Source organism: Lonchura striata, chromosome 4 (genome assembly GCF_046129695.1).
Source record: "Lonchura striata isolate bLonStr1 chromosome 4, bLonStr1.mat, whole genome shotgun sequence".
Classification (NCBI taxonomy): domain Eukaryota; kingdom Metazoa; phylum Chordata; class Aves; order Passeriformes; family Estrildidae; genus Lonchura; species Lonchura striata.
Genome location: NC_134606.1, coordinates 44,958,041 through 44,981,673, shown reverse-complemented (window position 1 = coordinate 44,981,673; position 23,633 = coordinate 44,958,041). Strand labels below are relative to the sequence as shown.

Genomic DNA, 23,633 nt, shown 5'->3' with positions numbered 1-23,633 from the left:
GCCTGAATAACTCTGTTGAGCTGCAGGAGTTATTGGCTACTTCACTATGGAAACAGAAATGCAATTACCTTTCCTATCAACAGTCCTTGTCCTAAATTCAGGCTTCATTATCAACTTTGCTTACCACAAAGATCATTTGAACTACTTCTGAACACAGATCTTTTCCTAGAACTGCTGGATTCTAATAAAGCTGTCAAGCTTAGAAAACCAAGAAACCCAACATTGAGTTTTAAACATTTCAATAGTTACCAATTTATTTTTATAAAAAAAAAACGGTAGCAATGTAGAATACAGCAATATTTTCTGGTTCCACGCACGCAGGTTGTGAACATTCCAAGCAATGTGTACATTTTGGAAAGAGACCAGACAAGAGAAATGATCAAAATATTACTGAACATGGGAAGATTTTTAAAAAAGGCTAAAAATTAGGTATCAATTGTGTCTTCTTAATATTGCTTTTCTTAATGAAGACTGAAAAAAAAAAAAAACCACTTGACTTCACAGATAGGGTTAAAAAATGGGGGGGGAAAGGGGGAGGGGGGGGAAAGGCTGCTACAACACTGCCATACCGTCAAAAAAAAAGAAAAAGAGATCATACTTCAGTATTTGCATACTTGATAGCAGCATTCTCCCATCGAACCATATGAAACTACAGGAAGAAAACATCAAAGCAAAAAAAAAAAAGAAAAAAAAAAAGGCAGTTATCCATCAGTATTCAAAAACCTAGAATGAAGTCACTAAGTAGAACATTTATTGAGAATTAATCAATATCTACATTCTTAGCTGCTTCCAACTTTGTTCCAATAGAAACATGAAGTTAAGTGTCAGCTTTGTGTATTTTTTTTTTGGCCTATTTGAGTTTTTCCAGTTCACAGTTCACTGCATGCTTGGAATAGAGAGGGTCATTATAAATTCTTCTACACAACGAACTTTAAGTAGACAGATGAAAATAAAATGTACTACTTGTAAACACACAAAAAATACAAGCTTTTTTTCTTTCAAGTGAGCACTGTTCCAGATAGATTATCTTCGGTATCTACCTCTTTCACCTCTGTCTCTGTCCCGGTCGCAAATCCTCTCTCTCTCCCTTTCCCGATCACGGCCTCTGTCACGTTCTCTGTCTCTCCGATTATCTCGAGGCCGGTCGCGCTCCCGCTCTCGGTCCCTCTCCCGGGGCCGGCTTCTCCGACCACTGACAACAGCTTGTGTGCGGCGAAGGAAGTCGTCTACTCTCATGTCATAGTCGTGCTGTGATGGAAGGACAGCTCTGCTATTTTTTTCCCAGATCAGAATTCCCTCCCTTATAGATAAGACTGGCTGTAACTCTTCAGAAATCCCAGTATTTAAAAGAAGGCAAACCCAACCAAACAAACTGTCCACCATACATGTGCAGAATCTGGGGCTCAAACAGACACCAGCAAGAGACCTGAAAACTAAGGAGCCTTTCAAGGCAGCTAACAGAAATTTAATAATCCGCCCTGTTTTCTGGTTTTAAAACACAAAATTCTGCTAATAAAGTAATTTGTTGTCAATGTGCACAAGCAAAGTTACAGGCCCGTCTTTATTTAAACTGGGCTTCAGCATGAAAATGTTCAGAGGTGGACAGACCGGAAGCTTATTTAAGCATACACCTCAGTTTAAGAGGGTGAGAATTTTTCACCTCTACCTCACCAGGGAGAGAAATCAAATTTGCTGGAAGTGCGTTGTCAGTCTAATCAACTGATCTTTCCAAGGAACTCTAATGCAGGTCATAAACATGCTGTTTTTCATGGCCAACAAATCCCAAGCTAGGCTACCCTTGGACCCCAGATTCCTACTCCAGCCTGCAGACTTGCATCCCCTCTGTCTGTGTGGACACTTACTACTCGTTTGTCTCTGTATCTTGCTTCATGGGGTACAGGATGATGTCCTGAGTATGGAGGGTGAGCTTGAGGTGGAGGTGCATGGTGCTGATAGTAAGGGTGGTGTGGTGGTTGCTCCATACCTGGATATGGTGGCTACAAGAAAGTTACAGGAAGTTTGTTGAAGCAAATGAATGCACGCAAGGAGTGCATCATTCAGATGGAAAACACAGCATCTAAATAAATCTGATCACAGCCTCCTAACTGAACAGCAGACTACTTTCCATTAAGCTGGCATGCTTTACTCCCTTGCCTACCATTGCTTGGAGAAGTCTAGTCAACACCCTCCCCACAGTCCAATATCCCTTCCTTCCACATCTGGCTCAATATGACACTGTACATAAAACTTCTGCTACTTAAATGTGGCAGTTTTGGTTTTGGGGTTTTTAAACCTTTGCATACAGAATGCCAACTCTGTCCAAACCAGTGAACTCTTATAGCAACAAATCATTCTCATTCCTTATGAATATGTTTCTATTCTAAATTAAAAAACAAATAATTTGCAAGACAAATTATTTGACATAATGCTAGGCCTTTTTTGTTTTTAAACAAGACCTATTCTGGCTGATTTCTTCAATTTCTTCCATCAGCATGGTCTTCCGTTGCCATAGTACCAAAACATCTTGGCCTGCATTTTTGTTACAAAGAAAGTAAATGGAAGCACTGGATTCTAGGGCAACTACTTGGACTACATGCAGAAGAGGGGAGGAGGGAAAAAAAGGGTTTTTCTGGAGGCTTAACAGTTTAAAAAACTGTTTTCCCTCCAATCTGACAATCTTGTTTACTTCCTTCAGTTGTAAGGAGCTGTGTTTCAGCTGACAAAACATGAGAGGCTATCGGAGCATCTCTAGATCTGGCACTGCTTTTTGCTGATTGCCAGTACTAACAAGAACCAAAAGACTCATTATAGTTGTGCAAAATCAGGCCAGACTTACTAAATATAACCAAAATAACCTCGCTATAACTACTTCTCCTGACATAAACGCCACAACTTTTACAAGTGAACTGTCTACATAGTTGTAAATATGTACACTCATGTATCTGCTAATCTTACTGGGAAAAAAAGTGCATTTCAATAGAGGCTGTAATACAGGAAGACTTATTTTAATTAGGTTGTGCAGCACATTTTGCTAGCTTCCTGCATGCTTCATTGCCATAGCCAAAAGCAAGCCACTGCCCAACACTAGAGCCCAGCAGCCCATTCCATGAGCTGCTTCAACAAGTTCAGCTGATTGATGCATTTGCTGTTTGAGAGCCAATTACCATGAACATTTAGCAGGATACAGAATGTCATCACACCCTTCCATCTAGGCTAGAGGAGGGTTCTATTTCTTCAGAGCTCCCTAAGAATGCCAGACTACTGTTGAAAGTAATACTTATCAATATTTTTCCCCTAAAATTTTTAGACTGTTACAGCAAAAATACATTTTAGGAAAAGCAAAGAGTTGAGAGCACACTGCATATGCCAGGCTCCTTTTGTGGGAAACAAAAAGAAGCTGTATGCTAAGAAGAAAAATCAATTCAACAAGACACAAACCATTCCTTGCCATGGTGGTGGTGGTCCCATGTTGTGGAACTCCCTCACGTAATCATTGTAGGACTAAAATGAAAGACAGAAATATTAAAATTTGTGTTGAGTGTTCTTTGGAAGTGCAGAAAGCTGAATATAAAGTTGCCCAAAAATTTGCATGCAACAACTTACCCCATTTAAAAATACATCTCGTCGAACTCCTGAAAATCGTCTGTTGGGAATAAAAATTTGTAGAACTAAATCCAACTTATCCGTGCAGACAAGTTACCAGGACATAAAATGAATAACATGAACACACCTTACCTGTCTACTTCGGGATATCTGGGATCCTTTATATACCCTGTTCAAACATCAAGCAGTATTAATTCAATTTACCATCTCAAGTGAACAATCTTAAAAACTATATTCATTAGAAAGTATACTTTCATTTTGTGCCTGCTACAAAATTATGTCTACCTGCCATTGCCCTCACTTTCAAAATAACTCTTGAGAACTTACAGCTTCTAATAGACAATGCAGGCAAGTAGTATAATGCAATAACAAAAAAGTGACATCAATAAACCTTTAAGTTAAACAGTACAAACAAATATGCAAGAGGGAAACTGTGCAAATAAAGATTTGAAATTTAGTCAACTGAATTTTGAGTGCACATGAATTTGAAGAGTGCTGTCTTCAGGCATTTAGCATGTGGTTGTTACTACTTCCTAACTGTACAATCAGTAGAACAAATTCATCTGGGCAACCCTTAAAGCACATTTCCTAATGTTTTGGACACAGCGCTACACAGGAAATTAAATACAAACTAAAAAGTATCTGGAAAAGCCCCACAGGGCAAAGAATTCTTACAGCTTCAGTAAAACCCTTTTAAGAGCTCAGCAGAATGGTGCAAAACATCACACATGTTTGTACTAAAATAAAATAGTGCTTCTGACCTTCATTATTTTTGAAAAATCTTGTTCTGTTTTTTTAAACAATGGTCTTAGAAAGATGCAGAGCAGCAACAACACTTTTTGCATGAAAGCATGCAGTCTTTGCAGACAAGCTGGACAGATACAGGTATGTTCTGAACAGGTTTAGAAATGTACCACTGAAATAGCAGAATGCGCTTTTTTAAGAGATGTGAAGCACTATTTGGTAGACTAAAAGTGACAATTTCTTAATAGTTGCTTTCTGAAGGAAAAAAAAGAAAGCTGCACCACGAGCAGTGCTGTTGCTGCAGTACCGCTGCAAACATTTCTTTCTAGGAACAACAAATTTCCCTTCATCATTAGATCCTCTCATAAAAAGCAGTGCAACATCCTCCTCCCCAACTCATGTCAAGCTTGAAAAAAAGCTCTCTGAAAACATTCCCTTGAATGTCTAGCATCAGCTCCACACAAAGGCTACTTGTCATGCAGTCTCAACTGACATTCCCAGGTGGAAATTTCTCAAACATTTTCATTTGATGATTAGCATCTTGACAAGTTGGTCAGATCTAATTCTGTGCCCACATTAACACAGCACTTGAGACTATTCACAATAATGTACAGAATTCAAAGCTCTTAGAAAGGGCTCAGCCTAGGTTAACTGAGCTCTCAAACCAGTGAAACAGTGTCACTGACTTCTCCAAGAGATGGGTTAAAACAGTGGGCAGCACTTGGAACAAGTTACATTTTTATATCCAAGACATACCAGTATTTTGCTTTTGAATTAACAGGGTTATGCTAAAAGAGAAAACACTTGCGAATTGGTGCACACAAATCTTCATATTAAGATATTAACCTGGTCTTTGGTGAAACTCAGGGGGATAGTCAATCCTTGGTTTCTTTCTGCTGTTATGAATATCATAATCTTCTGGTCGACGCCTACATAAATTAGATATCAAAGATTAAACAAGGTTGTTTGGAGCATTTGTCACAGCAGAATACCTCACAGGAATAGTCTGAGCTGCCCAGGATATCAATGTAATCATTCTCAACTCTATATGCTTCAAAATACTCTACAGCTTTAAATCTCAACTGAAAGAATCAGAAATAGCTCAATTACATACACTCCACTGTTACTTTCTGTCTACAGGAATTTTGGTAGTTAAGGAAGGAACTCTACTGAACTGTATCTTCATCCCAAACAAAAAGTAACAGATTTGTCTAAACCCAACTCAAACTTAGGCATTAACATTACACTTTCCACATAAAATTTTGAAACACCTATTGGACAACAAAGAATTTCACAGAACATTGCAGACAGAGGGTATGAAGACTACTGCATTTGATAGCTATAGGGTAAAGAATTCTAGAAAAGGTCTACTTCCACAACATTTATAAACAAAACTCTGCATGCTTTGTGAAATTGCAACTTTAACTGTGACTCTCCTAATTGAATGGGCCAATTATATTGTCTCTAATAATTTATGTTCTAAGCAACTTACTAGCAATGCACTGGTGCATTTTACATTTTAATAATGCTCAAGCTTCCTATTAATTAAAATAATTAGGGCTCTTTTCTATAAAAACAGCTCTTTGACAGAAGAGATATTAAGAACTCTGTTCTTCCTTAAAAAGTTACATTCCAGTTGCTGTTAGGCTCAAAAAAGAGCTGACAACTGGCTGCTTATTTTGCTCCAAGGTACATAAACAATACTGTACTGAGAGACTCCAGTGCTAATGTAACAGTGTTTCTAAACACAAAGCAGCTACAAAACCATTCCCTTCTCCCCCCCTCCCCCTCCCCAACAGTGTCATTTCTTTTGACAAGACGGTAACACTTTCTTATATTGCTTAATTACTGTGCAACTTGCCAGTTGAGTAATAAATACTGACTTCTCCCTCCCTTCCCCAACTTGAGTCATTAAAGCCCACCATACCCAGTTACTAAACTTTTTAAAATGGAAGCAGATTCTTTAGTATGAGCAAAAAGCCCAAAAACCAAAGCAATTGTATCTACAGCAAATTCAGATCAAAGAAAATAAAAGCTGGTGTAAAGAATAAACATACCGCTTTCTTGTAGTTTTGAGAGTGCATTTACGACCGGTATAAAATATGATAGAAACAGTTCATATAGTAGTCCAACTACTGACTTTAAGCTGTAAGCCACATACATAAATGGAGGCCCTGGCAGGCTTGAGAAGGTGTGGTGGTGTTATATGTATAGTTTGCAGTCCATTGCAAAACCTTCACTTGTATATACTTTATTGCACTGGAAACCTCTTAGCTTAACTCCAAAAGCCATCTTGGTGTTCAGTCCTTTAAAGCCAAAAATAGGGGGGGCGCTGCCAGGTTTCCTCCTACCTACTTGTCACAGTGTCCTTTTTTTTTAAGCTCAAGGAAATGGGGACTCCTGTTGGGGCTCTGTACCTACCACAGGATGTTTCCACAAAAAGGAAACTTAACCAAAGGTTTCAGCCCAAACCATACCATCAGTCTGTATGCAAAGTGGCTACCACGGGGAAAAGGTGTTTGGCAGAAGGGCTAGTATCAGTTCTTTGCAAAGACTTCTCCAATTCTGTAACAAGTTATACCCCCTTTTTTCTGGAAAATGATGTTAAGTTCATAAAGCAGTGATCAATAACCATGTCGATCCTCTAAAAATACTTTTAAGTCCACAGGTACTGCCAGCATCTGGAAAGGTTGTATATACAGACACAGCAACAGCCATTCTTTTTGGTTTGTTGCCGGGTCTCCAAGGGCCACTTGATCCCTTTTGGAAAGAACCTACTGTTTTCAGAAGCTCAGCAAGATGTGTGAATTCAGTGGTTACATGTTAGAGAATATTTGGCAATAGGGTTAACACATCACGGTGACACAATTTGAAACAGTCCCAATAATGCTCCTCTTGAATATCAAAATAACTTAAATATTTTATCCTCAAAATGAGGCGGCATCTTCTGCAAAATTCTAAGTGATCCTTATAAAAGTCCCATATTTGATAAGGCTTATCCAGAGACACACCTGAAAGAAAAGGCTTTTACAAGATATTAACACACTTTTGGCATATAAATATTTCCTCCTCTCCACCTAGCCTGCTCATAATCAAGCCAAGCTTACCTACAGCTAGCATTACAAGTTGCATTAACTCAATAAATCATCTAGTCTAAACTAGAGACAGAACTTTAAGAGCTTTTTTCTGCAAAAGCAAAGATCCCCATTTTCCTCTTGAAAAATGACAGACCGGGGAACCATGTGAAATCCTCAATGAAGCCACAAACTTGTCCATGCAGCTTGATTTGAGGATTTTCTCTCTTCTTTATCGCAGGGAAAGCTTTGACGAATCACATTCCTCCATCACGTTATTCTGACACATGTGCCTATTATCAGTCCAAAGAACGTTTCTAACCTTCCCACGTCCCGTACGGGGTCTCGACGGGATGGGCGTCCTCTTGATCGGGGCTGTGAGTGCATTCTTCTCTTGTGCCTCATTTTATGAATGACTTGATACAAGTCAATACTTTCATCAGGAGGGAAGAGAAGACAAAGTTGGGTTCCACATTCCGGCTCAATTTCCTAGAATTAGTTAGAAGTTCAGTAGTGGTTTATAAACTGAAGAAAGGAAACTCTCCCCAAAAATACTGACAACATACAATTAAGAAAAAAACAAACAAACAAAAAAACCACCAAAAAAAAGGACACTTCTTAAAGAGATTTCAGTATCACTACAGACAGCAAAATTCACTTACATTACCTTTCACTCTTTAGGTACTACTTAGAATTTTCATAAAATAGTCCAACACTTTGGGTAACCATATCCTCCCATGAGACATACTGGACATCACTGTTTTGCTATAAAATCAGAAGACTGTTTTTCATCACAAAGAAAATGATTACCTATTACAGAAAGAAAAGTGACACACGTAGGAAAAAAAATCCATCCCAGCTTTGTATATAAAGCCATGGCCTGAAGAAGTTGACTACCACCACTCAGTACGAGTTCTTCATTGTATGGTAGACAGGTCCATGAAAATACCAACTCAAGGTCTGACCGCAGTCAAAACAAACAGTTTGTGTGCTCAGGGTTATTAGGAAAGGAACATGGAATACAAAAGTCACTGAAAGTTCATGTTCCACCCACACCTTAAATACTGGGTACAGTTGTGCCCCTGCATCTCAAAAAATTTGAGGACAATAGAAACGGAAAATGTCAAAGCAGGGCACCAAGAACAACTGAATGAGTGTAACAATTCCTACATGCAATGACTGGGAAGGTCAGGTCTCTCCAGCCCAGATTAAAAGTGAAATAGGTGGGATATGGGGAACAAGATGGAGATAATGGGACCTTCAGACACCACAAGTTGTCTGGAGGAGAAAGGGACAGACATGAACTTGCTGACTCTCTCTTCCAGTACAAGAACTTGGGTCATCAAATAAATCTAGCAGGAGTCAAGTGCAAAACAATGCAGAAAAGCGCTTCTTCAAACTGGTGACTGAAGGCCTGCAGAACACCTTCCCAAATGATGTTGTAAAGGCAGATTTGCAGTGTATGTGTCCTCAGAAGAGATATCCATTGACAGTTGAGCAAATATAAATGGATAAATGACAACCACTTCAGGAAATAAGCAGACTTGAAAAGCAGGGAAAGCAAGCATCAGGCAATGCTTGTCCAGACCACAGCAGTACAATAATTTGATGAAAAAAGCTGAAACCCACATCCAGATCATAAGTCTATTGTAAACAAAACAAAAAAAAAACCCAAAAATCCTTGCCATTTAGCAGTAGCTAAGTTAATTGAAATACTATTTTTTTAAGTTCATACTAAACTAAAAACAAGACCAAAACTATTGTTTTTCTCCTGCTACACCACAAAGTAAACACATCTGTGGGCAAAACCAATGCAACACAGAGTTGACATTTTCCATACAGTATGGAGATTACCTCCCACCTTGTCTTAAAAAAGCAGAACCTGTTATTTTACTCACAGCTTGGGTACATGATGACAGCAGCAACATACCTGCACTCTGGTATGTCTGACAAGACAAAGAGCCAGCCCCACTTAAAATCTGCTTAGCATATAGTCTATAATGGGAGTCTATGCCTTAAGCAATACAGTACATAAAAAAAAAAGTAATGCAAAGCACAACTGGAAACATCAGACCTTTTGCTTAAAGCCTGATGCTATACGGATTGCACACTATACAATGCAAGGCACATCACATTTCAAATTCAGAGTATCAGACAGTTTTAAGCAAACACTCTTTATCATAAAGATGACAACAGAATCGGCACTGTATTGTTTCCTTTTGCTTTTTCCACAACAGCATTAGAAAGAAGCAAAATGCCTTTGCCACAGCACTCTACTCCAAGTAACTGCTATAAACGTCCTAATCTCCTGCACATTCAAAGCTGGAAGAAAACATTAGAGGATGTCAGTTATAAGAAAAAAAGAATTAACAAACCTGTCCATCACGTCCAATCTTTACTGGCTTATGTTCGTTCCAAGGATTGGTCAGGTGAGCAGATTTAGTGAATGGCAATTCCCGCCTAAATATGCAAGTGGCACCATTTATAGTTTTGCCTCAGTTTTTTTTTTTTTTTTATTAAGAAAATAATTAAAAATGTATAAAGCAGGAAATTACTTATAAAAGAATCCGTTATTCTTTGTACTGCCAGGTCTCTGAACATATTCTTATGTTCTACGTATTAGTAACTGAAGATTTCACTTTGACTTATTCCAGTAGTAACTAATATAGTTCGTACTATGACAGGTCCTCCTTTAAAAGAGAATATTTTGATCTTTGGGCAATATTGAGATTGTGCTTATTTATTATCTCACCATCTGAATACACTGACCAGTGTGGTAGCTCTTGGCACACTCTGAAATAAATCCCTGAGCACTGACCTAACTAAGAAGCTAGAAATGCTTTGAGCTGGAGGTGGCAGTCAGTAGCTTCAAGAGGACCTTTCCAACACAGATTTCTCTAATTCAAAGTCTCGTTTTTCCTCTATTCAGTCTTTCTGGCAGTCCAAAGTACTTGTACAACAATATGTTTCACAGGACTTCTGTAACTTTTTCCATAACAGAGATTTAAAATCTTTTCTGTAAGAACATGCTGCTCACAACCTGTACATTACACAACACTTGTACTAGCTTATATGTTGCTTCAGAACAGTAGTATTTTCTTTGTTCAGTTAGATCAAAACAGATTTGTCCTTATATGAATTTTTTTTCTTTTTTATCCACAGCTGTCTATTCAAGTGAGCAGTGAGGATAGATCTCTGGTTGAATCAAGTTTCAGAAGTATGCTGTTGACACTTGAGCATCACACAGAAATTATACTGTAATGCCTTGTTACTAACAGCAACATAATGCACAATTGTTTACCTGCAAATCCAGTCAATTTTAAAGACACCTCCCAACATTTTTGCATTCATTCCTGCAGGCAGCACCCAATGTATAGGTGATCCTCCATGATGGGACTCTGAAGATAATCTTGCAAACCCTAAAGGATTTTGTATGAATTGTAACAAAGATACAACAGAAAGGCTATTGCATATAAAACTCACTTTCACTCACCTTGATAATCATTCACTTTTCCTTACCTTGGAATTTGCCACTCTCTCTTACAGAAAATATCAAAATAACACTCCTTGCTGATCTAAATGCAGCATTAAGCTTCTTTTCATTCACTGGAAGGGTTGACCATACTCCCTAAAACAGAAAAACACCCACCCCACCACCAAAACTTAGCAGTTAATCTCAAATGATTTAGCTCACATAAATATATAACGTAGATGAAGAAAACAAGACCAAAATATTGCACTTGAATAGAAGAAAATAGAAAGAAAAATGTATTGCCAAATTAATTTCCTTCAAGAAATATTTTAGCCTGCCTTGTACTAAAACTTTTAAAACACTGGCTTTTCATTTCTTATGAACACTGAAGATGCATTTAGACCATCTATAAGACTTCCATTGTAATTATAATGATGGGCAGCTAACTTAAAAATAATAAGGATGAAATTTTCAAATATGTTTCAAGTGACTTAAGGAATTTATGTATTATATAACACACAGGAATTACGAAAAACCAACAGAAAAATACTAAAAGGCGGGCACGTAGACTTGAGTATAGTATGTGGATTGCTGAGGACAGTTTGCAGGCTTTAAAATTCTTTCAGTGAAATGTCAGCAACATGAAAGACACCAAAGTAATGCTTTAAACTGGCAAGACAACTCAAATCACTTTGTTTAGCTTGACACATCTCTTACTACTACGTAGTATCTTTTCTATTTCACCAGAAGTTTTGCAGCCATGCACAATAAAACGCAACCTGCAGCTGAGCTGAGCTAATAGAATAATAATTTACTGAATTACTCCTCCGTCCATTTTCTGGGTAAACAAACTTCAGCCTCAGAATATGATTCACATACCAAAAGTTAATGTTCCTTCCTTTGCACTTTTTTAGTGAAGGTAAGTATTTACGCCCTACTCTGAACTCAGATCAATGTTTGTCTGATTCTGGTAATTCATTATAGCCACCAGAGAACTATTTGGGGGTTTTGCTAGCTTTCAGTCAGATTGCATGGCTTTTGGCTGCTTGTAAAGCCTTGCTGTGAACTGAACAACCTATTACACTGGCACCACAAAAGTGAGTTTCATTGAAGTCCAACATCAAAGCACTGATGCCTCTACACTGAAAGACAAACATCCACTTTAATAACTTCAGGAACAAGGATACTGCTGCAGCTTCATAGTCGTGGACAAAGCACAAAAAAGGATAGACTCCTTTATAAAGCTAAAGCAAACACCAGTCAGAATGGTGCTCGCTGTACCTTCAAAGCTAAAAGGAGGGGTGAGAACCAAACATGCCCAGGACTCTGAGATTTGTTTCATCATTTTGATGCCATTTCCATCCTGATTTAGAAAATCTTCATTAACAGAATCACCTACTCTATGTATAGTGTAACAGCAAATCAAGTATTTTCTCTATGACCCGTTCCAAAGAACACATGCCAATACAAAACCATGGAAGTGGTGCAATGGACACCTAGCACAAATTCTTCAACAGCTGAAATCTGGTTGGTCCTCTGGAATCCCTCCCAAAGAACTCACTCACACCAGCACTGCCAGGCATACATTTCCACAGTAAGCCTCAGATCCTGAGTCACCTGACCAAAATTACTCATGTAGCATGAGAAAAAAGCCAAACAACCTCCTGAACCATCTCAGAGTATAGCAATAGGAACACAAGTACTGATGGATGGGAGAAAATACCACCCCAGCATTCCCAACAGAGGTTGGCTTAGGATGTTATCAAACAGACCCTAAAGCCTCTTTTAAACCTATTCTTGGCAACATAAATGGCCAGTGGTCTAGGACCCTTTCTAGGTTACCAAGGTGCAGTAGCTTTTGTTGCTGCATTTACCAAGATCCAAGCGACAAAGAAAATAACACATCCAACTACACACTCCCCCAAACTAAGGTGGGTATGTCTGGAAATGGACAGAGATCAGTTTGAAGAAAATACAACATACCTTTGCCTTAGCAAGTGATACATTTTCATGGTTATTACTCTTGATGAGAAAGAATCTTGCATCTTGGAGAATGTATTTAAGTTTGCTTGTTTGGTCTGAAAAGAAAACAAAGTATCAAATAAGCTGAACTGTAAATACTTACCAAACATGTTGCTTTGAGTACAGATAGTTGTTTGCTTCCTTCAGAATACACAGCATCCCTCCCATTTCCTATCTATGTATTAACACAGTCAACCACCCAACTTAAAGTCAAAGCTGCAGAGCACAAAATGCCAGGGGAAACCAAACCAAAACTAAAACTCAGATATCCAAGTAAAGAAAAAAGTAAAATAAAATCAGCATGATTCAGTGATGTTCCGATACGTAGGACTTATTTCCTTGCTTAAAGATCTTTTCATAAATGATGGGTAACACTCGTAACAAGCACAAACTGTTCAACAGAGAATGGTGAATGCTCTTCCTCTTTGCAGCTTTAAGCACTTCCTTTTTAAATTTGCTGCCTCTACAAAGAGCACAGTGACTGAACTTTTTGCATATTGCTCTCAAAACATGCAAAAGTAGCTCAAGATTCAATTATCATGCTCAGAATAATGACGTGCTCAAATTGATTTATATCAGAACATCACTACTTATAGGTAATTTAATCAACAGAGACAATGGCTTGCTATGGGGCATGCATTAAAAATTCAAATTTAAATGATACCTTTTTGGACAGCACGAACGGAAGATGATAATTTCTCATGCTTCTTTTCTGAACCTGTGTTTAGCCAAAGTACATTTGTTCAGATTGAGCCTTAATAGAGATAATATACAATTTCTACAGCCTTGTCCCATACAATTTTCATTCATGACAAATTATGCTTTCTGGCGCGCACCCACACACACAAAAAAATACTATTCAATGTGCACGAGTGTTTTGTTTTGTTTTTTTTTTTTTTTTTTTGTTTCAGTTTTGGGTCGTTTGATTTGGGTTTATTTTTTTTAAATAATATTTTAACAATTTCCTACTCAGAAAACTAGTCACTGAATCATCATCTTCCAAGTTTTAAAAAAATAAAAAAGGTGAAATTTCCACTTAAGCAACAGAATAGCATTAAAGTAACAAGAAATCCTACTTCCCCCCGAAGGTATCCACACACAACATGCCAGAAGTCAATACCAAATTATACGAAGCTACATACTCTATAAATCTCTACAGCCAGTTACATTTATTTTAGATTACAAATTAGGATTTGATGCAAATCACAATGACAAGCAATGAAAGGGAAGAATACCTGCATATGATTCTGATGCAGAACTCCCACTTCTGTCAAAAACAATTGGAGAGATACCTCTAGCTCTCTTCCTCTCCTTCTTTTTCTCATCTAAAAGAAACCATAAAAAATAAAAGCCATACTTTAAACACAGGCAAAGTTGAGATTAAAAAGTAATGAGACAGGAAAACAGCATCAGTAAAAGTGAAGTTACCATTTGGCTTGCACATTAAAATTGTGGTTGTTGCCACAAAGCTATCATGCACAGAAGAAGCAAATGCTAGTTACTCAAGCTTTTCATTCACAAAAGGAAGATGAATGGCACAAATCTAGTACATCTGTGCAATGAGACAGAATTTATTATATTTTTAGTAATGGTGGGTTAGCACTCTTTCCAGCCTTCACCCAAATGTGCAACATCTAGCACAAACTGTGTAGCGATAGTGATATGAGCTCATTTGCTCAGAGCTCAAAAACAGTAAAAGATAGGAAAACAAAACACTATGGCACACAGACAATTATTTCCACGCTTAAGAAAGTGTTACATTATACCACAGAGTTTTTTAGCACAGTTATTACAGCTTCACTTGTCTTAAGGTTACACCTTGCTGTCTCTAATTCCATACAGCAGAGCTGAGCTAAAAAAGGCAGCATATTAAGCAGGATGACCACCTATGGAGACTTCAGACAAGGAAGATACACAATAGGAATCTTAACAGGATTGCAAGCTGCTTTCCTAGAAAAAACAAACAACGAATAGCCAAACCCAAAAGCATTTATGTCATCAGCACTTCACATCTGCAAGTTTGGACCAGTTACAATATACAAATACAAACGAATTGTTTCTAGTTTCTGTTTAAAACATTTATTTCATTCTAAATTTGCCCGAATAACAAATAATTTCATCTTAGGTTTAGATTTCCTATGCTGAACACAGCCACTATTTAAGATTCACCTATCCTTCCCCAAGGACATAGTGTTTTACTACATCAGTCTACCTTGGTCACTCATCTAGATGGATACCAAACAGCTCAACACTAAATTAAAATTAATCATGGAGAAAACTAAGCCATTAGATACCCAAGAAAATACTAATTTTAGTGTTTTAAAGCACTGAACAGCAAGGCCAAAGCAGTCAAGAATACAATGAATCTTCAACACAGTAATTTGGATATCCACAATTTTGTTTTACCACTTTAGTACATTTTTAACTTGCCTATGGTATTTCATAATTAACATCTTCCTGACTTATGCTACCACAGCTTACTTTTGACACAGACAGGAAGTGGTTATTTTTCAAAGTAGTCAAACTTTCAGTGGCAAGGTATTTCACATTAGCATGCAAGATGCTGCCTACCTGATGCATCTGAACCAGACCCAGATCTGACCGACCCATCTGTGAAAGAGGCAGATTCAGAATCAGAATCACTGGCTTCACTCCGTGTGTCATAGTCATTTCCTTCCTTCTGATCCCTCTCATCCTGCTCATACTCTTCTTCATCTTCCTCCCCATCTTCTTCCACCTCTTCATCCTCCTCCCCTTCATCATCTTCCTCTTCTTCCATTCCTTCCTCCTCATTCTCTGTGTTGCCTTGTTCAGAGGAACCACTGCTGCCAGTCTCATGATCTGAACAGTACTCCTCAGAGTTCACCTCTTCTTTAGAAGAATGGCTAGATCTGCTTGGTCTTCTATCCACATCATGCCTGATTCTCTGATGTTTAAAGAAAAAGTGAATCAGCAGTCATATAACATTGTCAGGATGCACACACAGTCCTAAGAGAACGTGCCTTACAAAAGTCTCATAAAATTGCTTATTTATAAGGCAGCAAGAATACTTAATACCTCTGAACCGTCCGGTGTAGAAGACTTTGCCCTTCTGTCAATATCCCTCTTCCTCATGTAAGATTTTTCTGGTTGTCCTTTATAAGGTTCCCTGGAACTGCTTGACATTCGCATCTTCCGATCACCATCTGGGCGCTTGTTTCTGTCAGATCTCTGATACTCCTCGGTCTTGTAGTCTGACATCAGCTTTCCTTTCATACTCACTATTCTCTTGTTATTGCTAACTGATGAACTGGGAGGCTTTGGCATCATCTGCCTCGAGGAATGCACAGAAGGTTTTTGCCTCTTGCTTTCAGCATTTTCCATCCTGTCAGTTTTTCTTTTTGATCCTTAAATAGAAAGAAATATCAAGTTCAGTATTATTTCCCAATATCAAAACAAAAACTGTACAGAGGGTTCTCCTTCCTCTATTTTAGGTAATTACCGTGCCGCAGTCATAAGGAACATCTTCCAGTTGCAGGCTTTGCAGCAACACTCACAACTGCTTCTTAGGAACAGCTCATGTTCTAAAACATGCATTTTACTTCACTAGAAGTACACGTTTCTCAGATTTTATACATAAAAATGCTAAATTAAATGCTTATGGGATTGGCCTAAAGCCAAATCAAGAACTGAACTGGAATCGGACTTTGCAACCCTCTTGCTGCACTTTAATCTCACTTCACTGAGACAAAAAGGAGTCATTTTCTAATAGCAAATGAATTGAGAACAAGCCAGACTCAGCAACTGCTCTTGAGACAAAAGGAAATGGATTTGACTGTTTGCTTGGAGGGTCAGGCGGAAAAGAACATGTCCATGAAATAAAGACTTTTGGAACTCATTCACTCCTTGAATCAAGTTATAAAATCCCCTACTTCAAAGACTAACTGAAATAAGACATTTTTTACCACTTATGTTCCTGCAGAACATCCACTACCAAAGTCACATACCCTTTTTCTCACTTTTGTCTTGCTCACTGTCGGGGTTATACAGTTCATCATCCTGGTCAGGAGCATCAGTTAAAATGTCATCCAGAACATTCAGTTCACCATCTGAAAACATACAAAAAAAGTCAAAACCAACCATAAAAAGTCTGGATATGTTAACTACAGAAATAAAATTTACAAACCCAAACATTTCCTTCAGGACTACAGATCTGCAACAAAGCAAAAATTAACATCTTCTGGATGTATTTCTACACTTTCATTTGGAAGGATCAGGCAGAGCAAAGAATTAAAATATGTCACGAGATGCATTTAGACCTCTAAACAAGGTCCAAGTTGGCTCCTCACGTCACAAAAGCTTTGCAGGAAAGTTGACCTACAAATGAAAGCTGAACATAAAAGCCTGTATAATATTTTAGTAAAAGGGAGACCAGGAGATAGTCTGAGTGCCATTAGTGAAGAGGAGGGACCCTTATCTCTGCAAACTTCTCAAGCCTGCATGCTAAATTATCTCTCTTCCACTATTTCTGTTGTCATTGCTATGTTAGAATGGTGGGTTTTGTGGTTCATTTACAAATAGAAAAAAAAAAAAAAACAACGGGGAAAGCAGTACTCATCTGCTGCATCATTCTGAAAAAAAACTGTTCTGAAAAAAAACCCACAACTTGATCAAAAGGGCAAGTGCTAAAGAAAATTCACGCCAGAAGCAGTAAATAACCATACCTGCTCACAAACTTTAACAATATGTTACTATTTCTGTTTTACTTTGCCTGAAACCGAAAGGGATATATGGTAATTCTAGTAGAAGGAGTCACAAGCTTTAAGGCAGCAGATCTATATTCCAAGCACTTTAAAAAGAGTGAACTAAGCCTAAACATGCAAAGGGAAAAATAAAAAAGGTATTAATTTTGGAATGTCTCCAAAATTCTTAGTTCTTTCCACTTTGTGATTGACTGCATTTTCTGTGCTCAAGAAAAAGAAACCAGAGCAACCCCCAAGGATTCAGCTGGTTTACAATATCCATAGCAGATGCAGGCAAGGATTACTGTACTGCATGAAACTGAGCTAATGCAGCAAATTAACTCCTCCAGAGTTTGGCAGCTTGTCTATCTTAAAATATTGAGCTGAGACACAAAATAAAATGTACAGCTTGATATTAAAAAAAAAAAAACCCACACATAATCCATGTTACGTATATATATATATATATATATATGTAAAAAACACTATAATAATTGTCTCTCTACTATATACTAGCAAATCTGAAGTCAGAACGTGCACTAACTTTCCTGCTGGAATTTCTCCACATTTTCAGTTCTAAGAGAATGCAGAAGTGATCCCTGGACTGTTCAGTTGGTGTCTCTAATGCAAAGGAGATGGTGCAGAGCGAAGCAGATCAAACATTTCCCTGGCAGTTTACAGTTAGCAGGCATTTAAATGCAACACAAACTTGCATCACAGTTGTTTTGGGGATATCCCTTTATGTTTGTAGATAAACATCCACAGCAAATATTCTTGAGTCAGATTCATGGCTGTGCAACTCCAAACATGGGATGCAATTTCCTGGCTTGAATTCTGCTTGCCCACAGGAAGCTTGGTAAGTCTAGAGCTAGGGTTTTTTGCTGGACACTAATGAAAAAGAGGTGCACTGAGATTAGAAAACTAAACATATCATCCATCTCAAATCACATGTATTGAACCTTAAATTTGTTTCCCTCTTGGTGAGACAACAGCATACTTGAGTACGCTACATTTAATCTACCTACTGCAGCAGCATTGCAAGGTGCTAAAAGACTCCTGTATCAGCTCATTCAGAAGTAAATGAGAAGGAAAATTCAACAGAAAATGCAAGTCTGATACAAACTCTCTCCTAAATCCCTTTCAGGTTAAATGGGCCTCATTTGCAGCTGGAACCTTAAAAAGAGTGCAGGAGACAGGAGCAGGATGAGTTTCTCCATCCCCTTGTGTAGACACATTGACCTGATTTGTTTAGAAACACATCTCCAGATTTATTTAGCAGCCTGCTTCCTGTCTCACACTGGATATGCTGCTTGACTGACTTGCACAAGACGATTCCTCTCACTGTACCAGCACTGTCACTAAGTTATCTCAGAGAAGTATCAGGAAAAACACAAAAGCAGAAACAGAAAAATGCCAGAGGACAGGTATTTTATGGTCTATCACCACTGTAGAGGGAGGGACCAAATGAGTGCTTTCTGTGACAGATACTCCCAACAGGGCTCACCTGCCACTTGTCGTTTGTGGGATCCTTCCATGAACAAATTTAACTCACCCAAAATAGCACGAAGGTAGCCTGGGAGGCCATTTCCTCTGCTGGCCAGGAGAATTAAAACTATTGGAAGGGTCCAACCCAAAATCTGATTTGGCACACAAAAGAAATAAGACCCTGTGATTTCATACTAAACAGGTGTGCAAGCCGCATTTCTGCTTTTTAAAGTGGTAAAACAGCATTTCTCTTCCAATGGGAGCACTTAGAGCAGAAATCAGTTCTGCTGCAAATGCACATCAACACATGTTATTTAGTCAAAAATAACCCCTTTCACATGAAAAATAATTAAAAACAAATGAAAAATATAACTTGACCACTGGCAGTGATTAACAAACAAAAAAAAAAAAATTAAAGCAAAGTGGATAAATATTTATATGAATAGAAATTTATAGATGACAACAGCAAACATTCCAAACTCACTGCTCATCCACAGTGGGCGATCAGATGTATTTCGACACAACCGGATCATATCCCAAATTACCAGTCTTACAATAATACCATTAAGGATCAAGCACCACCAAAAATTTTATTTATCAGTTCTAACAAAATGTACTGGGATTTTTCCATGTCTTTGCCCTTTATAACTTCACAACTCTCTGCACTAACGACCAAATGACAATCTGCTACACCTAACTTTGGTTTTGCTTCTTAAAAAGGCTATTTTGTGAGGACCGACTAATACAATCTCACAGATAACATGCGGATCACTTCAGCTTCCATGGACAGCGGCAGTCAGTTGTAAGAGCTGTGATTCTATTATTCGACAATAATTACCCTAGATTATTATTATTATTCCAGAGTAATGACTCTGAAATCGTCCGATTCCTCTAACTCAAATTTATTTACCCACAGTGCCCATAATTCAGAACTGACTGCAAAAAGCCGAGCAACAACCGGCAAAGTAAGATTCCAACACCAGCTTCTGCTTACTAAAGTAACTATATCCCCCCACAGAAAACCGTGCAAAAAAACCCCAAACCAAAACGGCCTGGCGATCTAAGCAGAAACAAAAAGCGCAATAAAAACATAAAAATAAAATTGTGTTTTTGCGAAAACACAGCCTGCAGTAACTCGCTGTCGATGATGTAAATAAAACTTACGGCCCACGAACTTCTCCCTCTTCCTGCTGCTCGAGTCACCTTGCCCCGAGCCCGGGACACTAAAGCATGAGGGGCCCTACTACCTCCTGCCCCCCAACAAAACACAGGGAACCCTTCCGCAAAAAAAAAAAAAAAAAAAAAAAAAAAGAAAAAAAAAAAAAAGAAAAAAATCAATCACCCTGGGAGGGTCACTCCAGACCCCGCCGCCCCTCCGCTCCCGGGAGGAGACGGACGTCTCCGGGCTGAAGGCCCAGCACCAGCTCCCAAGGTGGCCCCGGGGAGGGGGGGCAAAGCTCAGTCGGGGATCGGGTCCCCGCCTGAGCCTTCCCCCCTCCCTAGGGCCTAACGCTTGCCCCCCTCTCTGCCGCCACATACCCTTCTCCTCCCGGCCATCCGTCGCCATCCCGCCGCCGCGACGAGCGCCTAAGATGGAGGCTGTCTCTCCCTGCACGTAGCGCTTCCCTCTTCCCACAGGGCGCCGCTTTGTTTACGCTCCCCGCGTCAGAGCGCGCCGCGGGCGGCGGCGCATGCGCCGCGCGGGGCGCTGAGGCCGCAGCCGCCATGCCAGGCCCTGGCGGTTCCGCGCTGTGTTTGGCACAGGGGCGTAGCGAGAGGAGGAGGTTTCTCCTCTCTCGGAACTGCGGGAAGCTCCCGAGCTCTTGTGACAGCTGTGTGTGGTGTTGGAGCCCTTTCTGAGAGTCCTGAGTGCGGCAAAGTTTGGCAGTACTTACTTAACCCCTGGTGCTGGGTGTATTTGACTGATGTTGCTGTTCCCTGGTTTTCTCTTGTCTTTTACCTTTTCCTCCCCTCTTTTCATTGTTTTTTCCTTTCTTCTGGCAATCAGGCCAGTTCAGAGGAGGGTTGCCAAGCTGATGAGGGGGCTGGAGCACCTCTCCTATGAGGGAAGGCTGAAAGAATTGGGATTGTTCAGCCTAGGGAAGACTTTGGGGTGACTTAATTGTAGTCTCCTAGTACTTGAAGAAAGTCTACAAGTAAGATGGTGAGAGACTTCTTACAAGGATGTGTAGGTTGAGGACGAGAGGGAATGCCTTCAAAATGAAAGTGAGTAGTGAGGTTTAGATTATATATCAGGAAGAATTTTTTTATGGTAGGATTGGTGAGGCACTGGCACAGGCTGCCCAGAGAAGCTGTGTGTGCCCCATCCCTGGAAGCGTTCGAGGGCGGGTTAGATGGAGCCCTGACCAAGCTGATCGAGTGGAAGGTATCCCTGCCTGTGATAGAGGGCTTGGAACTGGATGACCTTAAAGGTCACTTCCAACCCAAACTATTCTGCAAAATATGAAACAAGTGTGCTTTATCCACATTGCTTTTAAAATTAATTTCAATTTAGAGCATAAATCTTTTCTACTGTAATGTAGGTGGAAATTTTACCACCTCATCTTAGTTGCCCTTTCGGGCAGCTTATGAAGAAGGTTGGGCATTAAGTTGCATTTGCTAGTTTATCAGTATGTACAATACAACCAGGGGATCAGGCCACAGCATGGGTTTAGGAAAGGCTAACTAAACTTCTTGACTAACCTGATCTCCTTTTTGACCAGGTGACCTGCCCATTGGATGAGGGAAAGGCTGTGGATGTGTCTATATGGACTTCAGTTAAGCTTTTGGTTCTGTGTCCCACAGCATTCTCCTGGAGAAGCTGGCAGCCCATGGCTTTCCCAAAAGAACAGGAAATTCAAGGGAGATCTTGTTGCCCTCTACAGCTATGTGAAATAAGGTTGTTGTGTGGTGGGGGTTGGCCTCCTCTCCAGGTAAGTATCAGCAGCATGGGAGGAAATGGCCTCATGCTGTGCCAGGGGAGGTTCAGGCTGCATATTAGGAAGAATTTTTCTCAGGAAGGTTAGTTAAGCAGTGGAATGAGCTGCCCAGGGAGGTGGTACAGTCACCACCCTTGGAGGCATTCAGGAAACAACTGGACATGGCACTTACTCCCACAGCTGATGTGGTGGTAATTGGTCAAAGATTGGGATTGATGATCTTGGAGGTCTTTTCCAACCTTAATGATTTCATGATTCTATATTTAGGGCCATGTGTAATTTGCAATTATAAAGTAATTCTTGTTTTGTCCACTATGGTAATTTATATGCTTATATCTTATTACCTGACATGCTGTTATAAAAGCTCTACCTGCCTTTTTTTTTTCCTTTTTTTTTTCTTTTACTGGAGTAGAGGCATAGCAAGGTGAGTAGAGGCAATGCAAGGTGACTATGGAATAATTTTTGTTGTAAGGCTGCAGATATTTGCTAGACTAGCCTGATAGGTGCAGCCAGTCAACTAAATACCTTGAACTCCCCCCTCCAAAACAATGCAGTTCCAGGAATCTTTGCTCTGATATTCACTGTGTTTGCCTGTGCTCCCAGAGTGGACAAGTTGGTAGAAATGACTGATCAGCACAGCGCCTGTTGGCTAGCTTAAGGCAGCACTTTTCCTTTCCAGTGGCGGGGGCTGGAGTGCAAAAGGCTCTCTGTAACACTATTTGGTATGTCTGTCTCACTTCAAAGCTGTGCAAGCAAGGTCTGAAAGCATGCCCTGAAGAGCTGAAGTATTTCTGCAGAGAGAGATGATGAAAGATGGAATTATGTGATGAGGTAAAAATTATGAGGCGATTGTGAAGTTTTGCAGAATGAAATAAAGGTTCCTATTCTTCAACTTTGTATTGGCTTCTTGATTTGATGAAAGGTGATTACTACTGTAGTGCTACAACTTGAACTCATTCAACATTTATCCCATTTATCTGTTCTCTGGAGTGTCAGATAGGTAGAACTTGACACTAGTAGTTTTACTGGCACTTAGCTTCTGATTCTGTAGCCAAACACTGAAGCAATTCTTGTGTGTCTGTTCTGATCACATCAATCATCACTTGGGTAAGGTGCTTGTGGAGTGACCTTTCAGTGTCTGGTATTCACACAACAAGTTTATTTAACATGTGTTATTTATAAGCAATACCTGCATTTTCTAATTTTACTAGAAATTACTGTGTGGTGTTTACTTCCTGTTTTGCTACCTATGGAAAAAGGTCTGTTTGCATGTAATGCACTAGATGGTGCTGTCAGCACGAGTTAAATGGAAGGTCTCTTCCGCTGGGCTGCTGCTGGTGTCAGTTTTTGTATTTCCCTTTGAATCTGTAGGTGCAGCAAGACAGCTTTGGAGAATACTGTACTTTAAAGCCCTTTGGACTTTTTGGTGGGTTTCATGCCTTTCACATGGGACAAAGTTCAAATATTGGTAGCATGAGTCCAGCACCTTTACTGTACTATATTGTTAGTGGTGGTGGGTATCTGCAAGTGAGCATAGCTGCTGATGCTTTTTTCAAGGATGTAATGTTAGTCT

The 23,633-nt window shown here is 39.4% G+C and overlaps 1 protein-coding gene across 4 annotated transcripts; it reads right to left on the bottom strand.

Moving 5' to 3' along the window:
• Positions 1-222: 222 nt before the first annotated feature.
• YTHDC1 (YTH N6-methyladenosine RNA binding protein C1) lies at positions 223-20,786 on the bottom strand. 4 transcript variants are annotated; one of them, XM_021532614.3, is made up of 18 exons: positions 20,661-20,786; positions 16,902-17,003; positions 15,973-16,301; positions 15,487-15,841; positions 14,151-14,240; positions 13,580-13,633; positions 12,877-12,971; positions 10,941-11,049; positions 10,723-10,840; positions 9,797-9,881; positions 7,744-7,910; positions 5,194-5,276; positions 3,736-3,772; positions 3,604-3,643; positions 3,439-3,501; positions 1,863-1,997; positions 1,041-1,248; positions 223-649 (listed from the first exon to the last, which is right to left on the bottom strand). In XM_021532614.3, exons 1-18 carry the CDS (start codon positions 20,686-20,688, stop codon positions 600-602), a joined length of 2,148 nt encoding a protein of 715 aa, XP_021388289.1. In that variant the 5' UTR covers positions 20,689-20,786; the 3' UTR covers positions 223-599. The 4 variants fall into 4 exon arrangements, with proteins under 4 accessions (XP_021388289.1, XP_021388290.1, XP_021388291.1 ...); XM_021532615.3 differs by having other exon boundaries at positions 223-1,248; XM_021532616.3 differs by lacking the exon at positions 13,580-13,633.
• Between the last annotated feature and the right edge of the window lie 2,847 nt (positions 20,787-23,633).